The 19618-nt window shown below is 40.1% G+C and overlaps 1 protein-coding gene and 1 long non-coding RNA gene across 4 annotated transcripts in view; one reads left to right on the forward strand and one right to left on the reverse strand.

The window, feature by feature from the left end:
* ZYG11B (zyg-11 family member B, cell cycle regulator) overlaps positions 1-19618 on the reverse strand; it is a 60372-nt gene that overhangs the window by 24225 nt on the left and 16529 nt on the right. Inside the window, exons 1-3 of one of the 3 annotated variants that reach the window (XM_043521098.1) lie at positions 19439-19471; positions 2820-2985; positions 14-768 (exon numbers count right to left, since the gene is read on the reverse strand). In XM_043521098.1, coding sequence (XP_043377033.1) covers positions 14-768; positions 2820-2985; positions 19439-19456 — 939 coding nt within the window. In that variant the 5' untranslated portion in view covers positions 19457-19471. Of the gene's footprint in view, positions 1-13; positions 769-2819; positions 2986-16300; positions 16457-19438; positions 19472-19618 lie in introns of those variants that run through there. The other 2 variants (XM_037906783.2, XM_043521099.1) reach the window with 2 other exon arrangements.
* LOC119566925 lies at positions 16613-18404 on the forward strand. Its single transcript, XR_005226493.2, has 3 exons — positions 16613-16768; positions 17483-17596; positions 17804-18404. It is a non-coding gene; the product is annotated as an uncharacterized LOC119566925 (long non-coding RNA).

The following is a 19618-nucleotide window of genomic DNA, read 5'->3' on the forward strand; positions in this document are numbered from 1 at the left end:
TAAAAAGTCGAACCTTTAAGTTTCCTTCTCCTGTAAGGAATTCTGAGTAGCCAGCATCAGTAGCTAGCAGTCCCACAAACTGCATTGTTGGCCGTTGCTGAATAAATGCTTCTACAGCTTCATCTGTAACATGCTTTCTTCCAGAAATGTCCAAAGACACAAGGTTAGGTAGGATATCTTTCTGTTCTAATAAACGAAGTGCTATATCTGATGTGAATTGTTTGTCATCTGAAATATCAAGATGATTCAGATATTTTAGTTCTCTTAGAACATCCAAAATCTGTGTGGTCGTCATTTTCAAGCATTTCAGGTGGTGCATGGTCAGAGACTTAAGTTGATCCTTGCAGGTGAGGAGTGCAGTTATGTCAGTGACAGAGGTATTGGATATATCTAGACTTTCTAACCTTGGAAGTGATGCAACATCTGCTAAGTCTTCATTGTAGAACAGAACATTGGTAATGCTCAAAGCACGAAGACCAGACAACTGACTGAAGCATCTTTCGTATGGGTCCTCCAAGGAGAGAGTTAATGAGTTCAGCACAAGGCACTGAAGGTTTTGTTGAATCCATTTATTGCTGCCAAGTCCACTTATGATATCTGTGATTGTAATATCTGCATTCACCCCCGTAGCATCAAGTTCTACCAGCTTGTGATGGCAAAATGCTTTCCGGAAAGCCACTGCAGAGATTTTTGCTTTCCGGATACAAGCTCGTTTCAAGCGCATCTGGTTGCCTCGGAAGATGCCCACAGTTCCATCATTCAGCAGCCCTGTTGAAAGACAGCAATAAGTTTATGTTATATTACAGATTTTTTTTGAAACCTATGGGGGAAAACCGACAAGGGTTAACAAGAATAACTGGTTCAGTTTACTGTTTGCAGTCAATGTAGTTATAATTAGGGGTCTACCAAATGCACAGTCATGAAAATCATCTCACAGACCATGAAATCTGGTCTCTGGCTGCCCAGCTCTTAAGGCAGTGCTGCCACAGCACAGAAGTAAGGATGGCATGCCACCCTTCTTTCTCCACTGTTGCTAGCAGGCAGCATTACCTTCAGAGATGGACACCCGGCCAGCAGCCACCACTCTGCCTTCAGACCTGGATGGTGGGAGAGTGGCAACTGCTGGCCAAGTGGTCAGCTCTGAAGGCAGTGCTGCCTACCAGCAGCAGCGGAGAAGTAAGAGTGGCATGGTATTTCCATCCCGCCACCCAGCTTCAAGAAGCACTGCTGCCAGCAGTAGTGAAGAAGTAAGAGTGGCAAAACTGTGACACCCTAACAGGCTTGTGACTGACCCCCTTTTGGGTCTGGGCCCCTAGTTTGAGAAACACTGCAGAGAAATCACATATTTTTCACGGGTTGATCACGGCATAAATAGCAAATTTCACAGATGTGTTAACGTGTAATTTTGCCATAATTTAAGCAGACCCCTAGTTATAATACAACATATATAAAACCTAGTCTGCTTCGTATAAAGCTGAAAATTTCAACTGGTAATTAACCTGTCTTTAAAAAAACCTTGAATTATGTTTGAGATGGACATTTTAGATTAAAACCTGCATTTATATGGACCTACCACAAACTTATGAGAACTGGTTAGAAATTTGACAAAAATTCAAAACATTTTGCTGAGATTCCTCCCACCCTCCATTTCCTGGCCGGTCCATATTGAAGGCTTGGAGTCTGATATTAGAAATTAAGAACCAGTTTCCAACCTGCTTTAACTATTTAAACAAAATAAAAAACAAAACAGAAAAGCAGAACTCTGTTACTTTTGCAAGTGGGACCAATACACTAAACAAAGCGAACAAAGCTCTTTTATGCATTCCTCATGCTCAGAATGTAGCAGTTGCTCAGAAAGAGATTCAATGTGAAAAAGACATTATCTGTGGGAAATGAAGGGGGATATGGTGGGAGATGAGGAAGCAAGAGAACAACAAATTTGGTAGCATGTGCAGTGTAACATGGCAGTAAAAAGAATAAATAAATAAATAAAAAGGAAGAGGACAATCCAGTTTTGAACTACATATGCAGACGTCGGAAGGCCACAGTCCCCTGCAACACCCTGGTGAGACCATACCCAAATATCATGTTTACTTCAAGGGCCCTTATTACCTGAAATATATTGACTGATTGGAAGGAGTTCAGAGATTTCCTATTTGTATAATTCCAGAAGCATGCTTATTGCTTTACAGGAAGCTTTCAAGAGCTCAGTTCCATTCCATTAGACCTGCACTTAATATATAGTTAGAAGAAGAAAATAATGGTTTTGACAGTTTTTCGTAGTGCATTCCCTGGTTTGGTTTGTCTTTTCAGCAAGGAAATACATTTTACGCACACTGCTTACTGTGTAAAATGAAATGAATGAAGGTGTTATAGCCAGGTGATTTTAGATGTAATTATGCAGATGCAGGGTGGAACAGACAGACTTCAGTTAATTACTCCATGAAAGATACTATTAACTTTCTAATTAAATATCTGAGCATCTCCAGAAAGAGAGAGGATTAAAGGAATCTGATGAACTGACAGAAATAAGAACCGCAGCGAAAAGTGCTGACATCTAATTGAAAAGAAACATTAAACTGAGGTCATAAACATGGGACAAAGGACATTTTATCCACGAGGGCAGCTATCTATCCATCCATGATACATTCAGCAGAAGTTGTAACAAAGCCAGAAGAGCAAAAATCCTTCATTGGAGATTAAGGAAAAGGGTTCATGTGGCTCCAGTGCCAGATTCTACTAGATTATAAAGTAGGGGCTGCAATGTCATATTCTAGTGGAAAACCTACAGCTACTGCCTTCAAAAATAAAGATTTTACCATGAAATGCCATAGTCTGCAGCAGTCGATCAGCCACTTCTTGTGGAAATATTCCAGGCTCCTGCAAGCACAGTGTTCCATCTTGCCTTTCTGTACAAAACTTCTCTAGGTCAGCAGTCAGAAAATTCAAGCAGATATCAAGTAAAGTATATGGAGATGCCTCCTCCTGTCATAAGCAAAACACAACCAAATTACTGAAACATTAGAGTTAAATCAAAAATATTGGCCTTGAATGATCAAGCCCATTTATAAACATAGCATTTTGGTTCCAGTCAGTGTTTTGTTAGCACAATCCTCATCACTAAAAGAAAGGGCAGCATTACAAAATCTGCTGAGGGGACACCCTATTACAAGGGTGGCCAACCTGTGGCTCTGGAGCCACGGGCGGCTCTTCAGAAGTTAATATGCGGCTCCTTGCATAGGCACCGACTCCGGGGCTGGAGCTACAGGCACCAACTTTCCAATGTGCCAGGGGGTGCTCACTGCTCGACTCCTGGCTCTGCCACAGGCCCTGCCCCCATTCCACCCCTTTCTGACCCCTCCTCTGAGCCTGCCGTGCCCTCGCTTGTCCCCCTCTCCCCAAGAGCCTCCTGCATACCACGAAACAGGAGGTGATCAGGAGGTGGGGGAAGGGAGGGGGAGGTACTGATCCGCGGGGCTGCCGGTGGGTGGAAGGCACTGGGAGCGGGGGAGCTTATGGGGAGCTGCTGACATATTACTGTGGCTCTTTGGCAATGTACATTGGTAAATTCTGGCTCCTTCTCAGGCTCAGGGTGGCCACCCCTGCCCTATTATCATAGATTCAATTTTAACTATTAAATCTCTCACTTTGCATCCAAAGAAAAACATCCTTTTAAATGTAGTTAATATATTAAATATGATCCTACAGTAATTTAATGGAACAGCAACATCATCATAATGCAGTATGTTTTCATTCCCCTACTCCAAACAAAAGAGAGGATGTTTAAAAAGCATTATATTCAAAAGAAACACCAAGCTCCCACCATGGTGGGAGTCTGGTGTAGAAACTATGCTTTTGTTGGATACTGGTATATCATCTGCTTAAGTGCAAATCTGAAGTGCTGATTAGTTTATAGTAAGGTGGATTAAAACAGAATAATTCATTTATAAAAAATCAGATTTTTAATTTAAATATATTTTTCTTTTTATAAATAAATCTGTTTAAATTTAAAATTTGAAATTATAACAACCAATGTTAATGCCTAAGCATCATATAATCTTAAAATCATTTAAATAAACAACAAAAAATAATACACTGCAATAATGAGCTCTCTTCAAATTTTTAATCAGTGTTGCTTTTTTAAATATATACAAACTCGTGAGGAAAACATCTTTAACTGTGAAGGTCAACTCAAGTTTTATAAATGTGTTACAATTTCATGCACTCCATTAAGTACCTGTATTACTCTCAATCTTTATAATGGAGCAAACGTTGACATTTCACAAATGCATGTACTTTCAATTTCTGTTCTGTACAAAAGCTTTTGCCTTCACCACTTTTAGTTTAGCAGCAGATGCAGAGGGAATACTTTGTTAGTTTGGATTAGTTCATTCAAAGTTGAGAAACTACTTGGCATCTGAGAAAGCAGGAAAGCTTGTTTTCCTCTTCCAATATATAAATAAAAACCAGGTAGGAGACAATGAGATCTACTAATTCTAAAATCCGGAAGGAGATTAGATGCCAAAATACCTTTGAAAATCTGACCCAAGGATGCAGATAATTCCCTAATTATACTTAACACTACTTTTGTTTTATAATCAGTTTGTTCTAAAAGAAAAATATGTATTGACAAACTTGTTTCTTATGTAACCAGCATATTTAAGGCAGTTATATTTAACTAATACAAATAATTTTAAAAATGTTTGTTTATTTTTAGTTTAATCCCGATTTCCATCCAAACGCAGCTTGACACAAACCAAAAGTAGAAAATTATCTAGTGAATAAGAAATGCATCATTCACCATTTCCTAATGTGATAAAAAATAAGAATCTGAATAATGTATGTGGAGCTAGATCTATCTACGCATTAAAGCAGTTAGTGTGTCCTCCTGATTAGCAAAAATTTATTCAAAATTTAGAGTAAAGGCTATATTTAGATGCAAGTCAACATGTTTTAATAGTTATACCAACCAATGAGACTTAAATTTTCTTTAGGAAAATTACAAAAAAGTACAAATGCAAAACGAGATTAAAATAAATGCTTTAAAACAAGGTTTCCTGATTGCGGATTTAAATCAACCCACGCTGCTTCAAACTTATGAGAAATGAAGAGCTACAAGTTTAAAATAACCTCAAAGGAAGGGGCAACATTCTATTAAAACAAACTGATAAATGACAAACGGTATTTAAGTACAAGATTAAAAAGGACTGAAGATCTGTTCATTACTGTACAAAGCTGGGACCAAGTGACAATTTTTATAGTCTTCTTTTAAATCATAGCCAACATTTTTTCACCTTGTATTGGAATTATTATTATTATTGCAGAGTACTACCATGACATTAATTTAACCCTAAATTCCTTTATTAAATCCAAAGGCCAAATGGTATTTATACAATTGCGCTAAACATGCCTAAAAAGCCTAAATAATAAGCAATTTACTACATCCAAACAGTAGCAAAGTTTATAAGCATTTGATCAAGATACTTACAAACAGGCTAAACCTGGAATGCTTAGACCTATACTGGTTGGCTTCAACATGATCAGGCAGGTATTAACAATGAACCCTTTAAGAGTTTACTTTTTATACCCTTCAACAAACAAGTGATATTATTGCCAGTTACTAACTTCAGCTAAAAACCAATTTAAGACAGTTCACCCTTATTTCCAGTCTTAATCCAGATAAGATTTACAACTGCCTTTCCTTTCAAGGCCTTTGCTCCCCTCCTTCTTGCTGACCAACGGTTTTTCCATTGCACCTTGGTTCCCAGAGGCTTCAGTGCTGGTATGTGGGTTGGGAAGGGTCATGGTAACTCATTTTAAGACAGATTCTTTTTGTCTTATTTAAAACTATCCGCAGCCACCCCAGTTGTCAGAGGCTTTAAAAAAGCTTTCCCTTATCTCATTAGTTATTCTTTGAACCAGACAGACATTCTCTCTGCTTTATTCCTTCTGTCCTTATAACTCAGTATTTTCAAGGTCTTCCTTCTACTGGCTAGTCAAGGTCCTTCTTTACAACACACACACACACTCACCCCCACACCCACCCGCTCTCTCTTCCTTAACCAAACTAGCCCTAACTGTTTAATTTTATCTTTATCCTGCACATAGTGCTACGGTATTGCAAAACATATGCTTGGGTATATCAGTACAAACGGCAAGACAAGGAATAATCATGAGAAACCTCTGAACTTCTCTTAATAATACATAATCTTAATCTTTTAATATAGTTTTTCTGTTCAGTCTTCCAGTGCCCAATAACTGCCTACTGTTTTTAATCAACCAGATTCCATCATCATAAGGAGTGACTCTCAAACATTATGAATGATTCTCAACACTAACAACAAATAATGCTGAGTGACTAGTACATGCTCCCCTACGCTATTTTGAAAATAATGGTGTCAATTTTTGATACATCTCAAACTCCAAAAGCAATGTTATTTTGCCTTTAAATTGAATGTTCTGGCTATATTTGTCTTTTATTTCTACTTTATGTGGCTTCCATTCTGTTACTTCATCTGCCTCATGTAATCCTCTTGGTTAAGTCATTAAGATGTATCTTTTTATAAACGAACTGTTCCATGTAACACTGCATACTTTCAGGAACTTCACCATACTTTGTCCCATCTTTAACCAATCCCATGTAGTCAGCTAAAAGATATTTTAGTTTAACACAGTTGAGAGTTGCAAGCACAGGGCTGGGAACCAGAAACTCCAAATTATAATTCCTACTCAGACAAACTTCCTCTACTACCTTTGATTAGTAGCTCAAAATTATCTGCCGCAGTTTCCCCATCTGTAAAAGGAAAACAATTCTTACTTGCCTCACAGGGGACTTGTAGTGCTTAGAATTTACAAAAATGCTTTGAAGTATTGTTATTGCACTTTATTGCTAATTAACTAGTTTTCTTCTAAGATTTGTTGGACATCACCAGTAAGCAATACATTTTGGCTACATCTGTACTCAAAGATATGGGGGGGGATGGGTTGTCTAGACTCTTTTGCTTCTTTATGATATATAAAGGATGTCTGAAAGTCTTCTGAACAGAATTTTGGCTAACCAATTAAAAATCACTTCTCTTTAAAAGTAGAGGGAGAAAAAATTGTCTCTTTATTCTGAAATTACTTAACACATTGAAGAGCATATGAGGATTGTTGATTTTCAATCAAGAATCAGCATATCAACAGCATATGAAATCTACTCCCATTTAATATAAAGTCCCTTGCTCATGTCAACTCCAGTGCTTGTAATTTGCTGCTTCAACATCTGACAGAGGCAAAACATTGGTGATATTAATTGCTTTTGGCACCTTTCCATTCTTTTTGCAAGAAAAGCTAAGTACTTCTGTGTATCAGTGATTAAAGTTCAATGATGTTATTAGGCTTTGCTGATGGACCAGTAACTGAAATAAATTGGGAAGATAGGGCTGCAGATTAAAGAACAGTCTGTGATCAGAGATGAGCCCAGACCAATACCCTAGATCTAAACACCCCTGAATTTTAGGGGAAGTTCAAATAAAAATATCAAAACTTCAGCCCATCTCTAGTCTGATTCCATTCAAAATGCTTATTCTTCATGCCAGAAGGGCATCCAACAATATCCATTAACTAGGATTAATTATACAGACACACACACCAGTAACACCACACATCTTTCATGAACTTCACTGATTCCTGTAGTGGTGGGCATTAGGCTGTGTGCACTGCTTCTGTAAATCTGTGGCAAGATGGGAGGGAGCTTGGGAAAGTTTTAGGGACAATACTGTTTTCAGTGTTCTAATGAAGTTCCTCAATAAGTGTCGGGGGAAAAAAAGTGACTCTTCCTGGAATTCTCTACTGTTGTAATGTGACAATGGGGACATGTCCTATAACTATTTTATCAGAGCTAGAAGCATTTCTAATCTTCTAATGTATTGTCCTTTTCCTTAAAAGGGACATGGACATGTTCAAGATCTTCTGCTAAAAAGTAATAGAGTCTTTACCTGTGTTTACGAACACATGAAGTTAGAAGTGAAATAATTTTCAAAATTTTACTTTTCTATTTATGCTGTTAAGTTTTTGCATTTCACTCAACTTGGAAAATGGAAATGAACTAGTTTCCCTTTTGTTTCCAATTAATTTCACTTTCCAGCTCTCATGCATTAACATAGTGCTGCCATGTTCAAGTTGTAAACACTGCCTAGGACTGTTTAAATCTGAACAACAGCTGTTTTATATAGAAATACACGTAAACATTTTTATTGAAATGTGTGATTAGACTTTTGTATACACCACCTAAATTATCTATCTAAACTACTTGACAGAGTCCCTTCAATCTCAGTGCTTTTCCATCCTGTCAAGTTCATATACATAAAAGTCACAAGGCAGGCAGTCAAAGAGATAAGCAGACCTCATGTGTCTTCTATGATGTACATCTGAAAGAGTGATATATTTATTACCCAAGATACACAACAGCATTATACTGATGCAACCAAGAGTGACTGTAGTTTTGCCTTGTAAAGTAGAATAGTTTTCTTTAGCTTTTTAAAAGCTTTTGTTTAAAAACAATGAATGACTATTTTAATAGATTTTTTTAAGCATAACTATGAAAAACTATGAAAAATTAAATTTTAATTAGTAGTGTACATTATAAGTTAATAAAATAAACGGCATAGATTTCAGCATCTAACAAGCAACCAAATGAACGTGGCAGCCTTAAGCATAATGCCTCCTTTAATCCAAGTTCCTCTGATTATAAGCATGTAACTGAGCATCTTGGGCAGGTTTGTCACACGCAGCAAAGAATTCTCACCTCCACAAATAAAAATACAATTTTTTTAAAAAGGAATATTTAAAATTTCTGCTTCCCACCCTATCCTAATAAGTTGTTGTTTACAGCGAGAAAATGTTTTGCCGCATATAAAGTTTCAATATTTAGAGACAGTTTACAAAGGGCCACTTTGCATTCTTGAACTACAGAATCCTAAATCCAGCAAGTCCTGTACTAGTTTAAAATTAATGAAGAGGATTACTTTATCAAGAACTTCAACCATGTTTTTCCTGAATTTCTTCTGAAACAGCATAGTGTGAACTACAATCACATACACCTATGTACTGTTTACTAAACCAACAAGTATATCTGACATCTTCTGTCAGGCTGGTGTAGCCTACTCCAGCAGAAAAGCTAGCTTCACTATCCTCAATAATGACCTCATCTGCTCCTTTCCAAGCCCTCATATCTCAGACTTATTTAAAAATAAAATCTTCTGCACAAATAAAAAGTAGCCTTTGCATAATTAGCTTTTATTTGATGAACCAGTGTAAAAGCTCTGAAGATTTTTCCAGAATATTGATAGCTCCTTATCTTTCCATTAAACTCTTTCTGAGAACCTATATCAACTTTGACAGCAAAATGTGTTTGTTCTCACCACAAATGCCCTATGATTGCTGCTTCATTTTGATCTCCATTACAGAAGGGGATATGCTCCATGTTTGTCATTTGTTATAAATATAAATAGCACAGTGCTTTTTAAAATAGAAGATACAAATGCCAACTTTCCAACACAGCAGAACCACCTTGATTCAGTACTGTTGATCCAAAGACACAGATTTACTAAAAACCAAGTATTCCCTTCTTTGTTTTCAATGGCCATACTGTCAAAAACTTAAGAGCAGTCACAACTGTAACAGTAAGAGTTTTTTCTTCCTAATAAGAGCTATGTAGAGAGGATCTTGAGCATCCTATCTAAAAAGAGAAGAAGTTCTTTTCCTCTCCATTTCAAATTAAAGGTGACCTTACATTTGGTTTCTTTAAGAGCTCTTAATGTGGGACTTGTGGGAGAGGAGGTGTGCCCTGATACATTCACATCAGAACATAGTTGCACCCGAAAGCAGAGTCTACATGCATAACTAGTTTCAGAGTAACAGCCGTGTTAGTCTGTATTCGCAAAAAGAAAAGGAGTACTTGTGGCACCTTAGAGACTAACCAATTTATTTGAGCATACGCTTTCGTGAGAAGTGAGCTGTAGCTCACGAAAGCTTATGCTCAAATAAATTGGTTATGCATAACTAGGTTGATGCAAGTGTACTTATCCGAACCTAACTTTGTAGCGTAGACCAGGCCTAAGTGAGGGCTTAATACCACGTTAATGTGTACTAGGGAACTTTCAGCATGCATCAGCAGGATCCACATGAGCTAGTAAGTGTGCAAAATGCTGGTGTGAACTAGAATTTACACCCCAGCTAGTATGCACTAAAGCACCATGTAAACAAGCCCTGAAAGTCACCCAACATTTTAAAATAAGTGTTCTTAACGATCTGTATATCTAACATAGAAACAAAGGGAAGTAGAGTATAACCATACATCTGAAATTGTGAACTAGAGCTACATTTTAACAGTACATTAGTTCATTGACCACGGATCTAATTGTATTTTACAGAGTTGGCAATTTAGGCCTAACACTATAACTAAATTACTCTTTATGAAGATTTAATTAAAAGATATTTAACTTTAAATTACAAGGATATTAGAAGCGGTCTCACTTCCAGTCCCCAAAAACTAGAATTTCATATAAAAAATGCACTGCATTTTAAAACTCCCCCTCCAAAACTCCAAATCATTTTAATACTAAGGTGTTTCTTTTAGCCTATAAAGACTTAAGCTCTTCAGACATGATATACCCAGGCAGCTGAAGAAATGAAGTAGACAGACCTCTGGTATAACTGTAAGTGGGCTGCTGGCAGAGCGTTTTCAGTAAATGACCCTCAATTTTGGAACCAGTTTCCTACCTTGGTATAACAGAACCTGAATCTGTTAGCTTTCTGGACACTCTGCAAGGCCCATCTGTTTTCCCAGGCTTTCAAGATGATGAGCTAGAGAGAACGTATGGGGTGGGAGGGAGGAACTTTATGTGACAGTGGTATTACTCCTGATGGGTTGGCAGGGAAAGAAGAGTCAGTAACTGGTTTAATTTGTAAGATTTGTTATTGGTTTTGAATGTACAGAGCATTTAATAGGTAAATTTCCTCAGAATTACTTAAAAATTACATCTCAGCATGGCCATAAACATCATATGACCTATATTCATTACTTCCTTAATTAATCCTGTTTACTATCTTCTAAATACATATTCTACCGAGTTACAAGGCCAACACCCACATTTTCCACTCCAGTCTCCAACACCTGCTCTTAAAGGGCAAAAAGTGTGGTTACTTTGTTTATTTTTTTTTAAATCTCAGACCAAACTCTTTGTCTACACTAATTTTTACCTTCAGTTAGTTGATTAACAATTAATTTGAAGTATTAACATATTTGTAAAGACTCCCCAAACATTCGTCCCAGTCTATAAACATTTGTGTTGAAGGAAAGATCTCCACACAGGACAATTTTACTAATTATATGGGTATAATTCCCTGTGTGGTCACTCTTATTCCAGAATAAGAGGAACTTTTTAGGGGAAGTGGGAATTAGTTTAAACCTCTTTCAAATGGATGAACTAAACTGAAAAAGTATATAACTTTCAGTTTAGAGACACCCCTTAGTCCATGAGTACACCAGGAGATCTTTACCCATATAGGAATACTGTAATACTATACTTGCAAAGCATTCCTATTGTGGACGCATGTATTCTGGCAAAGTTGCACTTTTACTAGTGTAACTTATTCCACCACACATCCCCAAGAGTAGAACAAACTATACCAGTAAAACTGCTGTTTTTGTCAATAAACCTGCACCTCCATTAGGGGCTTCTGCCAACACAGCTATGTCAGTCAGGTGTCACACCTTTTCATACCACTGACCAACATAACTGTGCTGGCAGAAAACATGGCCTTATCTTACACTGGTGTAACTTCCTTAGTACGCTGGTGTAACTTCCTTAGATTAATTGTGCACAACAAAACTAGCTCAAACAAGCATTAAGACTGTGACACTAACCAATAAATCTAAAGAATAATGATACTGCAATAGGAATTTAGATTCATAGACTATAAAGCAAGAAAGGACCAATAGGATTATCCAGTCTAACCTCCTGCATAGTAGCTTAACTCTTCCTGCAAAAAAGTTAAGAAACAAAATATATCCAACCCCCTTGCCAGCTAAGATGGATCAATTCCTCCCCCGACCCCCATCATGTTTTCACACAACAATGTATATTTAAACTTTATTAAATATAAAGGAGTAAAGTGTACAGTTTGGGGGTTTGTTTTAAAAAAACACAGTCATTCCCATCTGAGGATGAATCATGACTCTTTACAAAGAGACAACAAGGTAACAAACAAAATGTATTTCTTTCCCAACCATCTCTCCCTCTGTAATGCTTTAGTAGTGACAGAGAGAATATGCCTCATCCTACTGTTAAATATCTGTAAAGCACTAATTCAGTGCGTCTCAAACTTTTGTACTGGTGATCCCTTTCACATCACAAGCCTCTGAGTGTGACCCCCCCCATATAAATTAAACACGCTATTAAATATATTTAACACCATTATAAATGCTGGAGGCAAGCAGGGTTTGGGGTGGAGGTTGACAGCTCATGACCCCCCATGTAACGACTTTGTGACCCCCTCAGGGGTCCTGACCCCCAGTTTGAGAACCCTTGCACTCATTATTATTAGTGTAGCTGTTGCTGCTCTACAAAAGCTTGACTTGTGGGATTCAAGATGCGGGGCTGTAGATGTTTAGGCTCAGACTGGAGCCCAAGCTCTGGGACCCAAAAAGAAGCTTACAAGAAGTGGAAGGTTGGACATATGACCAGGGAAGAGTATAAAAATATTGCTCGGGCATGTAGGAAAGATATCAGGAGGGCCAAATCGCACCTGGAGCTACAGCTAGCAAGAGATGTCAAGAGTAACAAGAAGGGTTTCTTCAGGTATGTTGGCAACAAGAAGAAAGCCAAGGAAAGTGTGGGCCCCTTACTGAATGAGGGAGGCAACCTAGTGACAGAGGATGTGGAAAAAGCTAATGTACTCAATGCTTTTTTTGCCTCTGTTTTCACTAACAAGGTCAGCTCCCAGACTGCTGCGCTGGGCATCACAAAATGGGGAAGAGATGGCCAGCCCTCTGTGGAGATAGAGGTGGTTAGGGACTATTTAGAAAAGCGGGACGTGCACAAGTCCATGGGGCCGGACGAGTTGCATCCGAGAGTGCTGAAGGAATTGGCGGCTGTGATTGCAGAGCCCTTGGCCATTATCTTTGAAAACTCGTGGCGAACGGGGGAAGTCCCGGATGACTGGAAAAAGGCTAATGTAGTGCCAATCTTTAAAAAAGGGAAGAAGGAGGATCCTGGGAACTACAGGCCAGTCAGCCTCACCTCAGTCCCTGGAAAAATCATGGAGCAGGTCCTCAAAGAATCAATCCTGAAGCACTTACATGAGAGGAAAGTGATCAGGAACAGTCAGCATGGATTCACCAAGGGAAGGTCATGCCTGACTAATCTAATTGCCTTTTATGATGAGATTACTGGTTCTGTGGATGAAGGGAAAGCAGTGGATGTATTGTTTCTTGACTTTAGCAAAGCTTTTGACACGGTCTCCCACAGTATTCTTGTCAGCAAGTTAAGGAAGTATGGGCTGGATGAATGCACTATAAGGTGGGTAGAAAGCTGGCTAGATTGTCGGGCTCAACGGGTAGTGATCAATGGCTCCATGTCTAGTTGGCAGCCGGTGTCAAGTGGAGTGCCCCAGGGGTCGGTCCTGGGGCCGGTTTTGTTCAATATCTTCATAAATGATCTGGAGGATGGTGTGGATTGCACTCTCAGCAAATTTGCGGATGATACTAAACTGGGAGGAGTGGTAGATACGCTGGAGGGGAGGGATAGGATACAGAAGGACCTAGACAAATTGGAGGATTGGGCCAAAAGAAATCTGATGAGGTTCAATAAGGATCAGTGCAGGGTCCTGCACTTAGGATGGAAGAATCCAATGCACCGCTACAGACTAGGGACCGAATGGCTAGGCAGCAGTTCTGCGGAAAAGGACCCAGGGGTGACAGTGGACGAGAAGCTGGATATGAGTCAGCAGTGTGCCCTTGTTGCCAAGAAGGCCAATGGCATTTTGGGATGTATAAGTAGGGGCATAGCGAGCAGATCGAGGGACGTGATCGTTCCCCTCTATTCGACACTGGTGAGGCCTCATCTGGAGTACTGTGTCCAGTTTTGGGCCCCACACTACAAGAAGGATGTGGATAAATTGGAGAGAGTCCAGCGAAGGGCAACAAAAATGATTAGGGGTCTAGAGCACATGACTTATGAGGAGAGGCTGAGGGAGCTGGGATTGTTTAGTCTGCAGAAGAGAAGAATGAGGGGGGATTTGATAGCTGCTTTCAACTACCTGAAAGGGGGTTCCAAAGAGGATGGCTCTAGACTGTTCTCAATGGTAGCAGATGACAGAACGAGGAGTAATGGTCTCAAGTTGCAATGGGGGAGGTTTAGATTGGATATTAGGAAAAACTTTTTCACTAAGAGGGTGGTGAAACACTGGAATGCGTTACCTAGGGAGGTGGTAGAATCTCCTTCCTTAGAGGTTTTTAAGGTCAGGCTTGACAAAGCCCTGGCTGGGATGATTTAACTGGGAATTGGTCCTGCTTCGAGCAGGGGGTTGGACTAGATGACCTTCTGGGGTCCCTTCCAACCCTGATATTCTATGATTCTATGACCCCCCAAGGGGGAAGCGTCCCAGAACCCAAGCTCCAGCGCAAGCACCACAAGCCTTAGTCAGATGACCCAGGCCAATCACAGGTCTTTTATTCTAGTGTCAACACACCCTCAGAGACTGAGCTCCAGCCTAAGCTCCAACCCAAGCTAGCATCGCAGAGTGAGCCAAAGTTAGAGTAGACTGAAGCCCTGTGGGTGTATCTACCTGGCAATCAAACATCAATGGCTGGCCCATGTCAGCTGACTTGGGCTCACGGGGCTAGAGCTGTGGGGGCTATAAAAAAATGCAGTGTAGTCATTTAGGAGCAGACTGGAGCCTGGGCTCCAGGACCTGATAAGTCTTTTTTGCAATATAGACATGAGTGACTCAGAAGCACAAGTCTGTAACCCACACACCTTCTGGGTGTGGTGTTCTATCCCATCTAGTAGCACCAAGACCACTTAAAGAGAAAGATAAAAGGAGTCTGCTCTATAGCCTTAGCTAACACCCAGGCCAAGTTGCCTTTTAGCTCGTAGAATCATAGAATATCAGGGTTGGAAGGGACCTCAGGAGGTCATCTAGTCTAACCCCCTGCTCAAAGCAGGACCAATCCCCAATTTTTGCCCCAAATGGCCCCCTCAAGGATTAAACTCACAAACCTAGGTTTAGCAGGCCAATGCTCAAACCACTGAGCTATCCCTCCCCCCCTGCTGTTGCAGAGGCTTATGCACTAAGCGCCAGAGGTCCCCGATTCAGTTACACATCTACCCTGCAATCAAACATCAATGGCTGGCCCATGTCAGCTGACTTGGGCTCACTGGGCTACAGCTGTGGGGTTATAAAAAATGCAGTGTAGACTTTTGGGCTGAGGGACCTGGTGAATCTTTTTTTGCAGTGTAGACATGAGTGACTCAGAAGCACAAGTCCCCCTGATGATTTTTTTTGCGGGAACCTGTGCTCCTTAATTAGGTAGGCCTGATCGACACACAGGTTTTGTACCCATTTAACTATTCCAGTTAAGAGCAGGGGTTTTGTTTCGCCTGAAACGAAACTAGTTAAAGATCAGTACAACCCCGACAGCGGACACAGCTGGATTGGTAGAAGAAGGGTGCCTGATACCAGCAGACCATGTTCCCCGGAAGGCAGGCGCACAGGCGACCCGGGTCTAAGGGGCCGGGCCGCCCCCTGTGCCAGCAGGTGACACGGCACAGGTCGCGCGCCCCGCTGAGCCCTGGGGCGGTTCTGAAAGGGCCACCCCACATGGGGTGGTTTGGAAGCTTCTCGAGGCGAGCGGCTGCCAGGGGCCACAACTGGCCCTCACACGGCGCGGACCTGCCGCCCGGCCCCTGCGGCCTCGGTCCCTGTTTATGTAACACGCCGCTCAGCAGCTCGTTGCTCAACCACCCGCTCCCCAGGCTGGTGGCCGCAGTGGACGCGGACTGTCCCGCTCCCCCCCGCGTCGAGGAGCCGCGGCGACTTGCTGTCAGTACCGCGCCGGGCCGGGCCGGCTGGCAGCGAGCGCCGGGGCCTCACCGCCCGCCTCTAACAGCCCCCGAGGCAGCCTGAGGGGAATTTACCTCAGCCGAGCCAACCAGGGGCTGTGCCCGGGGGAGGCAGCCCCGGCCCCCCCGCGTGGGACCCCTGCCCTTGGCGGGCTGCAAACCCCCTGCGAGGCGGGAAGAGAAGGACTCACCATCGCTGCGCCGGGTCCCCAGGCTCCGTCACCCAGCAGCGAGTCGGGGCACAGGGCCGCCCCGTCGACCTGGAAGTGAATCCGCCTCAGCCGGCTAGGGGTGGCCGGGCCCGGTTCCCGCCTCCCTTAAAGGGGCCGCGTTAGCCGTCGGGGCGCAGCCGCGCAGGGGGCTGCTGGGGTCTTTGGAAAATCAGCCCCATTATACAAAAATCTCGTCAAGCTGGCCAATAATAATAGCGTTGCGGAGTGCACTGAGCTCCTTTTTCTGTCCATCTTACCATGGTTTCCTGTTTCCCCTGGGGAGGAGTTTGAGTGTCATTACTGATTTTATTTTATTAACATCTATTGAACCCCTGGTGATATTAAGTGGTGTATAGAAGCTATGGGGTGACCCTGTGCACTGGTATAACTCAAACAGTAATTCCCCACAACCACACATGTAAATGGAATGGGGATGACAAGGACTAGGTAAGCATGTTTTATTAAAAAGAAACCAAGAATTAAAATAATCAATTATCTCATTAAGTTAAGTGATATACAAAATTCTCAGTTCTGCATTGCTGATGGTAGAGCTGGTCACTGATCAAGTTCAGGAACAGGTATTTGTGCAGAGGCTCCAGCACAAAGTAATTTCAAGTCTCTAGTGTAAAAGGCCTCATCCTACTTCCACTGAAGTCAATGAGGGCTTTGCAATTGACTTTAATGGGAGCAGATTTGGACCATAGTTGTAGGTGGTAGTGAACACTTCTCTCCCATGGACGTACACTACAGTTTCTTGTCAACACAGAGTGCACCAGTCTCAGTTATTTCAGTTCCAGGACACACTTTACAGTGTAATAATACCACCCTAAGCAGCTAAAATGAAAACATAAAGAGCTTGAATTTAAGCTTCTTGACTACTCCAGGTACAGCCACATGAACAGTAATTTATTCCTAAACCAGAAAAACAAATAATAAATCAGAAGACACAAATTTCTAAATTAATTTATACTTCCTTTCATTAGAGAATGTCAAATTTACAAACATTGGCCTCCACAATGCAGTCCTTATGCAGGCAAAATCTTAACTGAAGCCAATAGGATTTTTGCTTATGTAGAGACTGTAAAAAAGGACCATTAAATTGTTAGTTATCGCACCACCAGTTTAAAGAAGGTAAATAAGTATTAACCCCATTTTTGAAAGGACGACATTGAGACATGCAAGTTGTCTGGACTGCCCAGGATCATATGGTGAAGCCAGGAATAGAACCAAGAATTTTGACTCCCAATTTCCTGATAAAAGGCATGGTATTCCATAGTAAGTCATGCTATTTATTCCCCTAAACTATCTAAGCTAATTTCTGTTTTAATTTATTTATTAAATTAGATTTTAATCTATTTTTAGTCTATGGATTTTAAGTCTATTTTTGTTACTTATGCAACTACTCTGTACAAATTCCTTTCTCTTGTAATAAATAATAAAGTAGCTAATAATAAACTTGTAACACTTTCTCCTGTTTTTCAGGATCAAGAGCTCTTCCACTCTATACAGGCATGCTACATCTCCCACAATCTATTCTCAAAAAGAAAAGGAGTACTTGTGGCACCTTAGAGACTAACCAATTTATTTGAGCATAAGCTTTCCTTTTTCAAACAAACCCTGTGATACATGCTCCACCCTTTTCTTAACAGGACAGGTGTCATTAACTAAAATACAAATACAAAAAAACCAAAACAAATATTAACACAGGCATCCAAATTAATCTCTGTATCATTTAAACAAAAAAATTCTGTTATAGTTAAGGTTGCTTACAAACACATTTAATACTTTAAATGTTAAGGTTTTTCACATCAATGTAATTAGTCATTTGAAAAAAGAATTCTAAGGAATTAAGTAATAGATATTATCACATTTACCTATTTAGTAGAGAATTTACTTAATTTCTCAAGTAGGATGCTAAAATTGTCCTTCAGCGTCTTAACTGTGACCACATATTTATTGAAATGCAAAACAAATTTTAATCAATATGTAACAACCTCAACTTTAATCAATGTAAAAAGAAAAGGAGTACTTGTGGCACCTTAGAGACTAACCAGTTTATTTGAGCATGAGCTTTCGTGAGCTACAGCTCACTTCATCGGATGCATAACGATATGCTATGCATCCGATGAAGTGAGCTGTAGCTCACGAAAGCTCATGCTCAAATAAACTGGTTAGTCTCTAAGGTGCCACAAGTACTCCTTTTCTTTTTACGAATACAGACTAACACGGCTGTTACTCTGAAACCTTTAATCAATGTGTTTATGTAACATTACAGATAATGGAAAAATACTATGTAATCATGTAATTAAAGACTTACCATAATGCTAAAATAATCATAACTTAACATACAACCTATTTTTTTCATATGTAGTACAAGGGTTAGTTGAGTTTTATCTATACAGAAAGTTTGAAGAGTTTGCATTTTTTAATGTTACTGAGATCATTGGGGGGGAGGGAGAGCCAGATAATTTGCTAAAAAAATTTAAAAAGACCTATTTTAAAATTTGATTTAATCTCAAATTATTTAGTTACTTGTAATTTTTCAGGAAATTCAGTTTGTACTCAGAGTAAAGTGCTGAAATATTGGGGAGATATAGGAACACTCCCTGCTTTAAGTGCAAAATTGAACCATACCTAGAGACCTACAGCTGATGCCTCCATAAGTTTGTGTCTCTTTCAGGCATGTCCTTTTTGTATGTGTGTGTTACTGAATTTTATAACTGATATTTTAACAAAAAAATTACTTCATTAATTTTTGTTGTTGTTCCTCAGTCCTCTTTTTCTAGACCCCACACTATCAGGGCATGATTCTGGGACACATTACTTTGGATTTTTCAAGATCAATTCCAACTGTCTGTAGACCCTTCCCAATTCATTATTATTTTCTCACGCACTCTCTGTACTTCCAATTTGTCAGTCAATGCAGCCCCTGGGCCCCCAACGATTTAGGATTCGCAGTTGTTCAGATGGCATTAAAAGATTTGTCTATACTTGGAAAATGAACAGTTGCTGACAGTAGTTATCAACAACCCCTTCTCCCTTTAAAATGGTGTTGAACACTATGTAGCTGTTAGTCCAGATAGACTAAAAAAAAAAAAAAAAGTGTTGCCAACTCACCATTTTATCACAAGTCATGACATTTGATGTTTTTCTTAAAGCCCCAGCTCCTGGAATCGCATAATTACACAACATTCTCAGCTTTAATTTTTTTTAAACTAAGTTTCTAGCCCTTATAGTTGAAAAGAACAACTTGAAAACATGATCTCTGTAGGCTCAAAACCCAGAAGGCAAAAAAAA

Source organism: Chelonia mydas, chromosome 8, assembly GCF_015237465.2.
Source record: "Chelonia mydas isolate rCheMyd1 chromosome 8, rCheMyd1.pri.v2, whole genome shotgun sequence".
Classification (NCBI taxonomy): Eukaryota; Metazoa; Chordata; order Testudines; family Cheloniidae; genus Chelonia; species Chelonia mydas.